We start from the raw sequence: 14342 nt of genomic DNA on the forward strand, positions 1-14342 counted from the left end.
GAACACATAAAATGAGAAAAAGAAAGCAAATACATCGCGAAGTGTTTGAGCTAATGCCATACTATATCTGTCTGTCTATTATCCTATTTCTCACTGAAGAAAAATAGCATTTTGCTTCTCTTAACACTTTAGAAATCAGCACTAACAAAGGACTGATGTTGGGGAAGAGAAATAGAGATAGGAGCTTTCAACTAAACTGAAATTTTATTTTTTTGCTGTTTATATGGTAGCTTAAAATTGAAATGTTGCTTAGAACACTTCTTTGTATAGAACAGCTAGCTGATCCTACAACTGGATGCAAAAAATATTTGACCCTATTGGTAAAGTTGATATTTCTATTTCTATTAATAGTTTTGTTTCAGAAATTCCCTCCTCATCAGTACAGTAGACTTTTCCTTTAGAAGACTGGAAATATTAATGCATTCAAAGCTCCTGGGCACCATCACGCTGTAGGAAAACTTTTTTTTCTTTTTTCTAAAACCATTTTATAATTCATTCTGCATTTCATGCTTTTCCATATCAATTATGCTTGAATTGTATCAATTTCCAGAGAAAGTGTAACATCTCACTCAATTTCACTAAATTTTTCCTGCATTGTAAACTTAGCAAAAAACTTGTGAGAGAAAGCTACTTGTAAATACTGTTCTACAGAAAGACGATTGATTAAGACTTACTTGAGTGGTACTTGGAAATGCCTTTTCTGTGGTTAAGGCCAGGGTTTTAACAACAGGAAAGAGAACAGTTTAAATGCAATGCATATACGCTCTTTGGACTTGATCACGATATTAAATTTTACATATATTAATGAAGCTGCAGAAGATATGACATGTTTATGAAATATTGTTGCTGTAAGGACAGAATCATGCTGATTCATCTGGCATCCATTGGTTAGCATATAGCTTATTTGAAAAACAGTTCTTCTGTGGCCTGTTATTGCCATCGAAAATCTGTTTTCATACATGTGAAAATTTCTCTTTTCCAAGCTTGGCAAAGATATATAGCATGTGGCTAATATGTCTAATCAAAGAACACAGCAAATGGCAATTCTTGGAAATGTCAAATGAATTGAACTGTTGTTAAAAGAATAAAAACAGTAGCTCAGAAACAAACAAGAAACCCTTAATTTAATGTACTGTAAGCACATCACAAAGTTAAATTCAGCAACATTTCTATATGTTTTTGAAAATAATTCCACTGTTTCCAAAATTGATCATCTGTTTTCACATTCTTAGCTACCAATGGAAAATTCAAATGTAAAGAAAGTCAACAATTCAGTGCAATAATTACGACCAACCAAATAAATTCCAATAATTTTTACTGTAATTTCCACTGTGCTGTGTGCTGCTGTATAGCAGCAAATTTAAAATTCAATGCTTTACACTTACAATCTTATATGACTTTCAAGGTAACTTCAAATCGACCTTAAAGCCGAATCTTTAGAATCTGTATGATGTTATAATTTTTAATAACAGTGTTCCTATACCATTTTCCAAATGATTACAAGCAATTTATTCTGAAAATTGCAGTGTTAAGGATTAGTAATATCTAGGTAGCTCAGAAATACATGTGCAGTACTTACCAGAAACAAGCTATGAACATTTTTGAAAAGATCAAGGCATTCTCTTAACTGGTGTGTTGATATTCTCATTATTAATTATTGAGACTGCATCTTCAGATCTGTTGAAGTTGCATTGCTTGTGATTGAGATTAAAAAGTTGTTGTTCAGATACTGTTTAAATTTCTGCCAATGATTTTTATTGCTCATTTTGTGCTACAGGTAAAATCAGTCTCTTTCAAAACGGAATGTAAGAGTAGTGTAAAACTTAGAATATAGAAAAGGTAAGAAGGAAGATAACAAAAGTGTAAAAATATGTCCCAGTGTTATGCAAATGGTACCAACATTTAAGAGAGGGATTGCTAATAACAAACAGATTTTTTTGAGAATCTATTGCTAGCTTGTTCATTAATGGCTGCAGAGAGATTAATTACATTGTCTGCTCCAAATCTATAATCTAGTTTTTCCTACAAAATAGGGGATCTATGGAGTATTGCTCCCATATTTTGTCTATTCATTGATACCACTAACCTGAGGGGAGCATGATAACATAAAATTTCATCTTCTATCAAGTATTGTTAGGGACCCAGATTATGCCTTTTGGAAACGTACATGTTCAATTACGTAAATCTGAATTTACTAATGCCTGCAGTTTTTCATGATACAGGCAACATGTAGAAAAGCTGCTGCATGTTTACTGTCCTATTAAAATGCAGTATAATATTGAGGCTTGCATTTTTTTTAACCCTGACATTATTAAAAGTCTTCAGGTGGTGACTTCACGAGTGTGAAGCAATTCCAAGATACAAAGCAGAAGTATTCAAAGATGTCACTCTGTGATAACACTAAGGGCCTGAGTGAAATCCCCTGCTTTGGGGGCATTGCTTGCTTATGCATTGCCTGAGACCTGGGACAAGCTATCTGCTTTTGTCATAGGGGCATTACAGAGGAGAGGGGGCAAGAATTTGCTGCCTCTTAACCTCCACGCGGCACTATGATTGGATCTTGAAGGTCCTTTCCAACCATAGCGATTCTGTGGTTCTGCAGAGCAGCCATTATCACAGCTGCTTCGTATGGCATCACGGTTCTGCACCGCAGTACAGCACCGTGCTATCTCTGTCCTGTATATTTAGCTCCATGCCTTGCTGTTGGGCACAGCACAGTGTATAATGGATCTGATGAAAATTAAAAAAAAAAAAAAAAAGAAAGAAAAAGAAGAGCCCCAAAGCCATTGTGTGGCTCTTGAAGCTGCGGCACTTCAAGTGAGCAGAGGGATGGAGAAGGAGACAGGGCCCTGCTGACCCCAGGTGAATTCCCTACATTTGGAGAGATTAAAATTCCCTTGCCCAACTTTATGCATCTGAACAACAGTTATCAGCCTTGAGAAAGCCAGTAGAATAGAGACATTTATTTTCAGTATGCACTTCTGTCACTATAATGCTTAGTGCATCCTGCTTTTCAGACTGCAAATTCTGAAAGGCAAACAGTGGAATGTTGCTGAATTTGTCAGTATATGCCACAACATAATTTTTCTTTCCCTTCCCTTCCCTTCCCTTCCCTTCCCTTCCCTTCCCTTCCCTTCCCTTCCCTTCCCTTCCCTTCCACAACCACTTTAAGACTAAACACAACAAAATTGGAATTTTTCTTTAAAGGTATTTTTAAATATTGGATATTTATTCATGTAGCATATTCTTATATTGTTATTGAATAATCGTATGAAATCTTACTTTAAAATACCTTGCCACTGTAGTCTATATTTTAAATGTCTTCTGAAGATACATTTGTAAGCAACTATGACAATATTTCATCCTAGTTATGAAGAGTAATTGTTTGCAATCAAAGTCTTCCATTTGTTTCCTTCTGTTTCAATGAAAGGAATAATGCTACTTTCTTTGCTTGGAGAAAGCAAGAGCTTGAAATAAATTTTAAAATGACTATCCTTGTGCACAATTTAATGACCAAATGAATGAATCTGGTCTTGCTTTCTTTGGGGTAAAATGTTGCTTTGGCCTTAATCCCACACAGTGTCAATATTTGTAGACGTGCAGATGACTGGTCTCTCGATGAGTCCCACCAAGAGGGTTATAAAAACTAAAATGGGGACTCTGTAGACCACAGCTAAAATCTCATTTGCTTACAAACTTATTTCAATGCTTCCAAACTTATACACACAAATAACTTACATTTCCCACACGCGGGCAGACGTCTGCGCTGCGGTGGGTTTGGCTGAGTGAATCCGGTAATTCTGTTTGCAGGGCTGAGCTCTTAAGTTGCTGGGAGAGGCACTTCCACGGGGCCATCCGACAGCACTTAGATATTAGTTTAATCAAAGAACTGTGTGCCACTACCCCAGGATCTGTGTCAAGCTGTGGATTAGGTTTATAAAAAAAAAAACTACAAAAGCTCCTGCTGGTTGAAAGATTATGAGTATTTAGCTACATTACTGCTGTTACAGGCATGAACACGTCCTTTCAGTATTGTTGAATCGTAGTAGCACTGTTAAAATTAATTAATTGTGTCCATCCAGTTATAAATTGGACTAAAGTTAGTGAATAAGGTTTTAGTAAATGCTCCTGATTTTATTATTCTTATTTCTACTAGATTTTCTTATAGTATATTTGAGCAAACTTAAGCTGAATTGTGTTTTTCTTAACTAGACTCAAAGAGCACGTCAATAAAGGACACTGCAGTTAGTCAAATCCAGGAATGTTTGTTAATCAAGAAAATTCATGGAACACCAATAACGATCAGTAACCGTCATTATGTTAAAGCTTTTAATTTCTTGTAACAGAATAGTGTTGTGAGAACATGAGATAATACACACAAAAAGAAGAAAGGAACTTCTGTTTGCAGAAAGTGCAGGGAAGTTGTTCCCATAATAAGTCATTCTATTAAACAAGAGCCATTATTGCACTCTAGCAATGCAAATGTAAAGCAGAAAGTCTATTAGGAACTAAGCATCATTGTTAGTGTAATATATTGTTAGTGTATGTATTTTCCCTTCCCACATACTGCCTTTTATCTATTTATTTATTTACATTATATACTATTTAGCTAGAGAGATTGTAGACCAGGATCTGACACTTAGAAGTATTTTATATAGATATTGTTCAAAGCTGACCTCTGCTTTTACAAAACCTTGATCTGTACTTTTTCATCTGTTTAGAGGCATACATTTTTGGTTAAGAAATTGAAGACAATCTCTTTGTCTTTTTTTTTTTTTTCCTAAGCTAGGGAGGTTGAGATAAAAAAGAATGCCTGCTTTAAAAGTCACACATGGCTGTAATTTAAGATTTTTTTTTACCTCATTGTCCATAAGAGTTGAAAGAAACCTTCAATGAAAGTTTATTAACTAGGCCAATGCCTGAGGCAATAAAGGTTCATTTATTACCAGTTTCTTGGCTGTTTTTCTTCTTCTATTTTTCGGTTAAACTCATAGCGTAAGATAATACTTCACAAAATTAAACCTTTGACCTTCTGTGGAGTTAAGTCGCCTTTGATTAGATAAAGTAACAATTTATGGTCCAGCATGAGGTTGCACATGAAATGAATAATGCAAGAGACTGAATGAGAACTGAGAATCTATTGCTTTTGAAAAGATGACTGTTGTTTAAGAAAGAATGTTCTCTCTTAATTGTATTGTTGTGATGCCGTATGCATTTCAATAGTATTTTAAACTGTTGTTTAAGAGTACAATATAGGCAGGCATTTATACAATATACATTGTTTAATTCTGTCACAGCTCCAGCAAACAAATAATGTATTCAAAAATCACAAAAGCATGTTAAGCTATAATAGTTAGTAATTTACTGTGGTATTTGAAATACGTTTCATGATTTCACTTTTTGCTTTTGAGTACAAAGGAGGGAATCCACCATATAAAACAACGTAGGGGAATATATGTCCATCAATTCTATAAAGGGCATATATTAGTGATAAAATAATTACATTTAAATATTTTTTGCAGTATCATTTAACCTGCCAGAAGTTATCTTTGAACACATGAAATCTTAACATTAAATTTTATTTTAACAAAACAAATCAAGAGGATGCTGTTTCTTTCTAGTCAGTGCTTTATTTCTATTACAGTTTTATGAATCACAGGGACATATTATAGGTAAAAAAAAATTTAGATTTGAAGGTATGCTGTGGAAATGTAACTCCTTTCCTTGTTTATTTTAAACGCAATACCCCTACCTCAAAATTCATATTGCAGCTTAAGAGTAGTTTCAGGAAAAAGGTCTGATTAGTTTTGATGAACAACAGATGGTTTTGGCCTCACATACACTGGTTTTGTCCCAGTGTAACACTGGCAGTTTCATTCAGTTGCACTGGTCTAAATTCATATGGCTGGATTTCTTTAAGTATTCTTTCTTCAAGAACATTTAGATTGCAGTTGGATATCTCAGTTTTTATTCATCTAACTCTTTTAAATAGTATCACCTTGTTTTAGCTGCTTGAAAACAGATCGGGTGAACAATTTGCACTGAATCAAGCAAGATGAGCAGGAAAACACAATTGACGGTCCAAGCTAGGCATCAGGTAATGGAATTTGGGGAATACAACAATCCTGTTGTGTTGCACCAATCCAGAAAGTTTCAGGAAAATAAGATTTTGGGTAACTGCCAAATTCCAGATAGTTGCCTTCATTATGCATGAAGAACTCTTCTAATGAAATGTAGTATATTTTACAAGAATATTAAGGCATGGTCTGAAGTCCCCCTTTCAGAAATCCAGCCTATGTAATCAGACCTCTGTCCTCCTCCAGATTGCTTTCCCCTTCTTGTTTTATGTATCGCACGGTATAAACCACCCATTAGATCAGAGACTAAGGTTAGGATCCTATTTCATTTGAAATAGCTGAGCAGCAACGTGGTAAGCTACCAAAAACGTGTCCCTGAACTGCTGAGAGCCCTGGGAGTTGTGCAGTGATCTGCAGTTACCAGGGCAAGTCCTAGAGGGAACCCTGCATTTCTTGCTCTGGGAAAGTATCCTGAGTTTAATGACAATTTTGTCCATGTAACGACTTCAGTGGGAAATCTGGAATTAAATCGAGAAAAGTCATGAGTTATTTTCAAGTCAGTACCGCCGGAATAAACTATAAGAAAAGGGAGTAAGCATTAATGTGAACTAATGAAAGGCCTTATTTCAGAATTTAGATGAGATTTGGACTTCCTCCCATACGGTGAATAAAACGTTCCCGAAGAGTGGCATTTCAGAGAAATTAAAGAAATGAAGTGTAATACACTGTTGACAATCATTTGTTTTAGCTTTCCAAACAAAAATATATGATGGCAAAGGTAGAGTATCTTGAAAATGCTATCAAAGTCCTAAAGAAAAAGGTTGTGAAAGAAAATATATATGAATAACTGGACTTTCTATGTTCTTGTATATGTGTATACATTATATACAGGTATATAAAGAAAGGTAGTAATTATATTAAGGAAGTTAATAATTTGCTATTAGAAAAATTACTATTAGCAGTAATAATAAAGAATAATAAGGTTTTTTTAGGAATAGTTATATGATGGAAGTTAACAGTAAACTGAGCTCAGGTACTTAAATAATTTTGTGACCTTATTTGACCTTATTTGGGCATACAACACAAAATGTTTATTTTCAGACACATTTGCTCCTGAAAAAGTTCTGCTGCCTTTGTGTCTGTCCTCCACCTCCCAAGAGGATGCATTACAAGCCGATCGTGCCAGGCAAACTGAATGGTTTCAGCAATGTCCCTAAAGCCAGCAAGCAGTATTTGTGGGATGGCTGTAGCCCTGCATGTGACATAATCCCTACCAGTAATTCATACACTTTGGGAGAAATCTGTCATTATATATGGCAGTTCTCTCGAGCATTTCGCTTGAAACCCGGAATCGTTTGCTGAAGGCGCTATGTTTTTTTTTGTCAGTGTTTTCTCCTTCATTCATTCATTTTTCAGCACGGGAGACCACACATACTGGGCTAACTTCTGGTCTCATTCTCACCCACGAAATTCTGACTTCAGCAGAGATATATGGGTGTAAATTAGACGAGAATTTGGCAGGAGGAAGCTTATGATTATATTTGGCAGAGGCAGCAGGCTGCAACTTTATTAACATAATTAACAGCTACAAACACACCCTACAGGCCAAAGTAATCTAGTGACAGGAGAGAGGAGGTCTTTGTAGAAAGAGACCCTTTCGCGTTTGCTTTTGGTGTTGAGCTCCTTGTTCCCACGTCCCTACCAAGGCCTGGAGAGCTTTCAATTGAGTTATAATTCAAACGCATACAGCTCCGACGAGACACCTTGAGCAGACTTCTGCTGATGAGTCTATAGGAACTGTCAGCAATACGGAGATTACTCCGGAGCCACGACTGCTGAATTGAACTTTACTTTCTGATGTTTTGCGTTCTGAATTAAATGGTTGGACAAGATTAATTGCACACAGTAAGAGATTTAAATGAATGGCTTTATAAAGCATTAAAGTTCTAAGTATGTCACATGGGAAAAGGGCTGTGAGGTTTAAATGAATAAATGTATTTAATGCATAAAATGTCTAGGCTAATTTTTTAATTCCTTTCCTAACATCTTTTATTGAAAAAACATACTTTATTCATCCATCTTAGTTATACTGCTGTGGTTGTGGTAATTTAATATTCCTGCTCTTCGCTAATCTTCTGGTTGAACAGAAGTAAACAATAGGTTTCATAAATTAAAAATACGCTCTTCAGAACATGCTTCTAAAGATAAAAAACAAGGCTGTAAACATTTATGACTGAAACAAACTAGATTGTTCAAATACTGCCATGATGTATCATGTATATCAATATGGCACTGATATCAGTTAGAATGCAAACAAGGTTTTAAATGATGTGCCCCTTCATTTCAGCTGGAGAATCCGCTTTACGCCATCTGCCTATCAGATGGTTAGGAACCAGGACTGCGTATTAATGCCACATGTTCGATTTTCTTTCCTCTTGTAATGGTTAGATTCATATTGCTAATAGCTGTGCATGAGCACTGTCGATGAAATTTGTGTGACGATGGAGTGATGAGATATTTATAAAGCTGCCTGTCTCACTGCATAATCAGCAGGAAGAATGCCAGACATAAACAACTTATCAATTTCAGAGTATTAATGATAACCATTATTGACTTGAAGCCGGTGAACATTTTGGCTTGGTAAATTTTTTTGAATTTTCAAATAAACATTTGCAAAGAACAAAAAATACCTTAGTGGCTCCTTAGTGTGACTCACTGTTTCTTTGGTTTCACTTGCCTTTATAGGTGACTTTGGTCCCCTCGTATTTCAGGGTACAGTGCCTATAATGAAAAGTGGACAACTCAGAAATTCTTTGGCTACTTAGTATCTGGAGCAAGTGATGTTAAATAATGTTTAGTTCAAAAGACTCTTTTGAACAAGCAGCTTAAAGAACATTTAAGTAATCTCGAACTGTAAAATTTAGAATTAGAAATACACAGGCAGTAGTTATTTAGAAATTTATTCATCTCTTCTGTTTATCTCTGGCCACCTTTGGTGGCGAAATCTGTAGTGAAGTAAGGCCTTTTGCTAGATAGAAAGTTTTGGCACAATATAGCACCAGTCTGAAATTATTTTATTTTCTTAATATGTTAGAAGAAGTTATGACCTCCTCTGGAGCGGAGCATTACGGCCCACTTTAGAGAGAAGCATTGAAGTATATATTTTTATATATTTTGTTGCAAAAGAGGGTTTGTATTCTAGCAGTTCTACAGGCTGGTCATTACTCTAGTGAGACATAACATTTATGAGGGGGCTCACAAGTCCAATAGAATATGTGTTTAACATGGTGTTTATTATAATACTTAGAAATGCTTAAAAACTGCTGGTCCAGAAGTGCTGTCGTGATCAAAAGTTTGAGCCCTGCTGTTGCGTTTATTGGTTGAATCATATTTGAACATTGCTGCAGAGGGTCGTTCTTTAAAGATAATAGTTTTAGCTTGTCAGCAAGGCATATGAAAAAAAGGAAGTATAGGATATTGCATTGTTTAATGAACACAGGATGCACACCAAAGTTCAGAGGTGCACCATCCCTTTTTCTCCGGCCTAATTTAAGAACTGTTACCAAATTTGTATAATGTATAACTTCACATCCTTCCTCTTAAGATAAAAATATCACTGCAAGCCACTCATGTTCTTGTCAGTACCTTTTTATGATCAAAACGTGCATGCTTTGTAATAGTATCAAAACCTAAAATAAAATGAAACTCTCATGTTGATCCACTTTCTGATTTGATCCTTGACTTATGGCACATCTTCTATCTGAAACAGCAGTTTTGTAAGTAATATTGATCTGACAATGCAGAATGTAATTATCGCTTACTTTGTAATTCCAGTGACACTCAGAGGTGTTAGAAGCTTGTTCAGGAGGACACTAGATAGGCTAGGGGTATTTGCTAGTCTCAATGCGGTGTGCAAAGAAATAAGAGAGGACAAGTGTGGGTCGAGACGTAAGATAAGACACCTCTTTTGCCACAACTTGCCCCCTGGGGTGGCAGAGGTGCTGGATGCCCAGTCGTCTGTGTGCTCGCCAATGGATGATCTTCTACCTCGTGTGAGTGCTGAATGGTGCGAGAGTGAACTCAGGTCTCAAAGGTGGTGGTGTCGGCATTATTTGTCTCAGCATCTGGGAGTTGTTTGCTTATGTGGTCTTCCTGCTAAACCATGATCATGTTTTCCTATACTGGGCTGCAGTCTGGGCCCTTTTAAGTAGCACGTTGTTGAGTTAATTCCTCCTGAGATGTGTAGGACATTTTGCACCTCTCAGAGAAGGAGTATCTGAGAACCAGACAAGGAGACACCTTTAAACTAATTACCCTGAGTTGTTTTCAAGCCATCTTACAAGGATGATCAGGGGCCTGGAACATCTGCCCTATGAGGAGAGGCTGAGGGAGCTGGGCCTGTTCAGCCTGGAGAAGAGAAGACTGAGAGGGGATCTAATCAGTGTATATAAATACCTCAAGGGAGGGAGTGAGGAGGACGGGGATGGTCTCTTTTCAGTGGTGGCCACTGATAGGACTAGAGGAAATGGCCGGAAACTGAAACATCAAAAATTCCATAGGAACTTAAGGAAAAATTTCTTAACAGTGAGGGTGACAGAGCACTGGAACAGGCTGCCCAGAGAGGTTGTAGAGTCTCCTTCTCTGGAGATCTTCAAAACCTGCTTGGATGCAGTCCTGTGCCACGTGCTCTAGGTGTCCCTGCATATGCAGGGGGGTTGGACTAGATGATCTCTAGAGGTCCCCTCCAACCCTAAGCATTCTATGATTCATTCTATGATTCTATGATCTCCACTGTCAGAGCAAGAATCTTGCTTGTAAGTGGTGGAACCTGAGATTCATCCCGTAGCATCCAAGGTAGAGAGATTGGTAACCTTATTGCATATAGCTTATCTGCTTTAGTGCCTTCACTTCCATCTTTGCTCCCTGGGTCATCAGTGTGGGGTAAGCAAAAGGTGGTGACTGTCCTTTCCTGGGCTCTCGTGCAGTTTTGACCCAGCCTTACCTCCTTTAACACCTTGGTTGGGGCAAAGAGATCTGAGGGGTACCTGCAGTGTCTAGGGACTGCAAACATTGTATAAAGGGTTGAAAGTGTTACTGAACAGTTTCTCTAACTGCTTTTGAAAAGGAAAACCTTTCCCATTTCTGTAAAACATTCTTGCAAGTGGCTGGGTGGCAGAGATGTTTGGTAGGAATAGCATACGGATGTTGTGAAGGTGGCTTTGTGGATAAATGGGATACATGCTTTTTCTGGGCAAAGACTTTGTTTACTTGAAGTCTTGGGAAAGTAAAACATTTTATCTATGTCCTGCATTAATAAATCTTTTCTCTAGCAAAGCTTGTTACAGTGTCCCCATCTCCTTGATGTGATGTGTAAAATCAGAAAGAAATGACTCATTTCTCCAAAGTGTTATTCATAAAGGAATGGTCTTTAATATGGCACTTCTGAAAGTGTTTTTTTTTTCCTGAGTACATTTTTCTACATTTTCACCTTTTCACAGTCAGACACTTGAAGACGTGATTTACAAGCTAAGTTGGATTTCAAAATATTTGTATTTGTTAGGTGTGATTGACTGCAGTGACTGGATACAAAGTTAAGATGTAGGTGAATATAAAGAAGTGATTAGCTAAATAAGAGGTGAAGCTGGTGAAGTAAGTCTTCAAATCAAAGAAGAGGAATACTATTTTATAGCATACTCTTTTAATTATGTAGTAAAGAATGAAGAGTAACAGTCTTATACCCTACAACAACGAAGAGTCATGGAATAATGCTTATTAAATTTTGTTCCTATTTTTTTGTAGGCCTGACAGCAGCAGCTGCAGCAGCAGCAGCTGCCACCAATGCCGCTATAGCAGAAGCAATGAAAGTGAAAAAAATTAAATTGGAAGCTATGTCCAACTATCATGCAAATAATAACCAGCATGGAGCAGACTCTGAAAATGGAGATCTGAATTCAAGTGTTGGTAAGTCTCAGACACATTATTTTTACATGTCAATAATGTTGTGGTATTTATTAAAATCGTGATCCTTCTGGACATTTTTTCTGAAGTCTTTGATTTGGTGTAAAATACTGCATATTTGTTTTCTTTTCCCTACTTGATTTTGTAGCTGATCTTTACAACAGCATTCGTCGTCGTTGTTACTATTACAAAAACATTCTTTCCTTTGCAGGTTACTTCTGCAGACGCCAGTTAATATTTTCCATGAAAGAAAGTGGTTTGATTGCTTAGAGTTCATTTTTCAAAGTACAGGTGGGGTGACAGATGATGGTGTCAAAGTGAAATTTAACAATGTCTCCTGCTCAGTGTGCTGGGTATCGACTTTAGGTAATTCAGAACACAAGCTTGAAAGCAAAATATTTCATACTTTCATGTGCCCTGTGACAAAAGGAAAACATACATACACAATAAATTATTGCCATGCTCTGCAGTTCCTATCATATTTTATTTTAATAAACACATTCTTAAAATGTATTTAACAGCTTTTTCCATTTCTTAAGCAGCCATCAGCAACTCATGTACTTTCTCAAAAGAATTGTTTCAGTATACTTTATTCATTTGTTTGGCCAATTTGTTTTGCTAAAGCACACTTCAAAGCTAGAGTAACTTTTTGTTGTTGTTGATTAAATCTTTAATCATCTGTGTGTGTCTGCTGTAAAATGTTTTGTTATGCCATTTCATTGTATTGGCTCCTTTTATCATGTTGAGACAGTATTAACTCAGCAGCAGAAATTCAATGACAAAGAGCTATGTTTAGAAAGCTGCAGTCAAGATCAGTGTATATAGGAATAAAATGGCTTAAGATAGGATTTTTTTTTCCTTTATTTGTTGACTTGCTAATTTTTCATTGCCTAAATGCATTTGAAATGAGTCTTAAAGATCAATAATTATGCACAATCCTTAACATAAGTAGATAATGCAGTTGTGAACAGTGTTGCTGTATAGTTCAGTAGGTATTGCTACTCTGTTATGTAGAAATAATGTAGATCACATTTCTAAGAATAACTTCATTACGTACATACTATTTTAAACAATAACAGTATTTATACATTACTGCATAAGATGAAGATCAGATTTTTGTTGTGCTTTTGAAGAAAAAGCTGTTAAAATCTTGGTGCTTTTCTGGTAATGAAAGAAAAAAAAAGTAGTACTCAGATACCAACACACATAGTCCCCAGAATATCTGCGGAAAAACTGTCCTCTTGGACAGAAGACAAGAGCGGGTAAAGAGCAGGTGTCTCTGAAATTTGAGAGGAGGAGACGGGTACAAATGAGCTGGAAGGACCAGGTGGCCCCTAACATATTGAAAGAAAAGTGAAGTAATGAGAAAGAAGAGTATAAATACAAATCTTGAGGGTAAAGATACTTTAATAGAACTAGAAGCTAGTTTAGCTTCAAATCTAAGAGTTAGATCCAACCATATGTGAGATAAAATGTTCAGATCTTGAATTATGGAGCTGTTACTCTGCTTGGTAGTCTTGAGGCACTTGTACCTCTATGGCAATGTTAACAGATAAGCAGCATGTAAACCAAATGAAGTGTCTGTAGGAGAGTGGATAAAAGGAATATCTTAATTCAAATAAAGAACTCAAATATCTGAATAATAGAGAACAAAATCTGTATTTCAAGATCATTGTGAGACATAACTTAGCTAATCTACTGTTAGCTAATACATAGCTTAGTTGTTTGGTCAGATTCAAGTCATTCAAGGTACTTTAGTAGCACGAAGTTGTAAAGTAAGATTGTTTATTGCCACTGTCAAAATTTCCTTTCACCCACCTAAACCGACTTGTATGTGATTAAACTGAATTACAGAACTGAGTTCATTTGAAAAAATAAAACTAAAAAAGTGTTTTTTTCAGAGTACAATGAATGGTCTTCCACTCAAAAATGTCTCTAGAAATGCAGTCTATTTGTGCATATGAAATGGAGCTGTACTGTAACTATTGAGATTACCTTAAAAAAATAGTTCAATGTATTTGCTTGTTTCTTTTATAGTAGTCCCCACCTAGTGACCAGTACAGTTTATGCTGATGGAATCAGAGAAGTAATTGCTACAAATATTCAGGATATTCTTAAATTCACTAAGAGTTTAGTGTCTACTTTGTATTTGAATTTTTGAAAATCAGCATATTATATTATTCTGGCAAAACCCCATGTTTCAAATCTGTTTCTTTGTGGTAGGTCTATGTGTGCAATTTTCATTGCATTTTCTTCAAATATTTATTTATATTTTTCCAAATAAATATTATCAAGTTCATATATCAC

At 36.1% G+C, this 14342-nt stretch overlaps 1 protein-coding gene and 1 long non-coding RNA gene across 5 annotated transcripts in view; one reads left to right on the forward strand and one right to left on the reverse strand.

Moving 5' to 3' along the window:
• Positions 1 to 14342, forward strand: part of DACH1 (dachshund family transcription factor 1) — a 346806-nt gene that overhangs the window by 172228 nt on the left and 160236 nt on the right. For all 4 annotated transcript variants that reach the window (XM_088540288.1, XM_088540286.1, XM_088540289.1 and 1 more), the window contains exon 3: positions 11877 to 12038. In XM_088540288.1, coding sequence (XP_088396414.1) covers positions 11877 to 12038 — 162 coding nt within the window. The remainder of the gene's footprint in view (positions 1 to 11876; positions 12039 to 14342) is intronic.
• Positions 2962 to 3469, reverse strand: LOC148595795 (uncharacterized). The gene is made up of 2 exons (XR_015914420.1): positions 3161 to 3469; positions 2962 to 3103 (listed from the first exon to the last, which is right to left on the reverse strand). It is a non-coding gene; the product is annotated as an uncharacterized LOC148595795 (long non-coding RNA).

Source organism: Tinamus guttatus, unplaced genomic scaffold, assembly GCF_059628265.1.
Source record: "Tinamus guttatus ecotype Peru unplaced genomic scaffold, ASM5962826v1 Tinamus_guttatus_pri_ptg000058l, whole genome shotgun sequence".
NCBI classification, from domain to species: Eukaryota; Metazoa; Chordata; class Aves; order Tinamiformes; family Tinamidae; genus Tinamus; species Tinamus guttatus.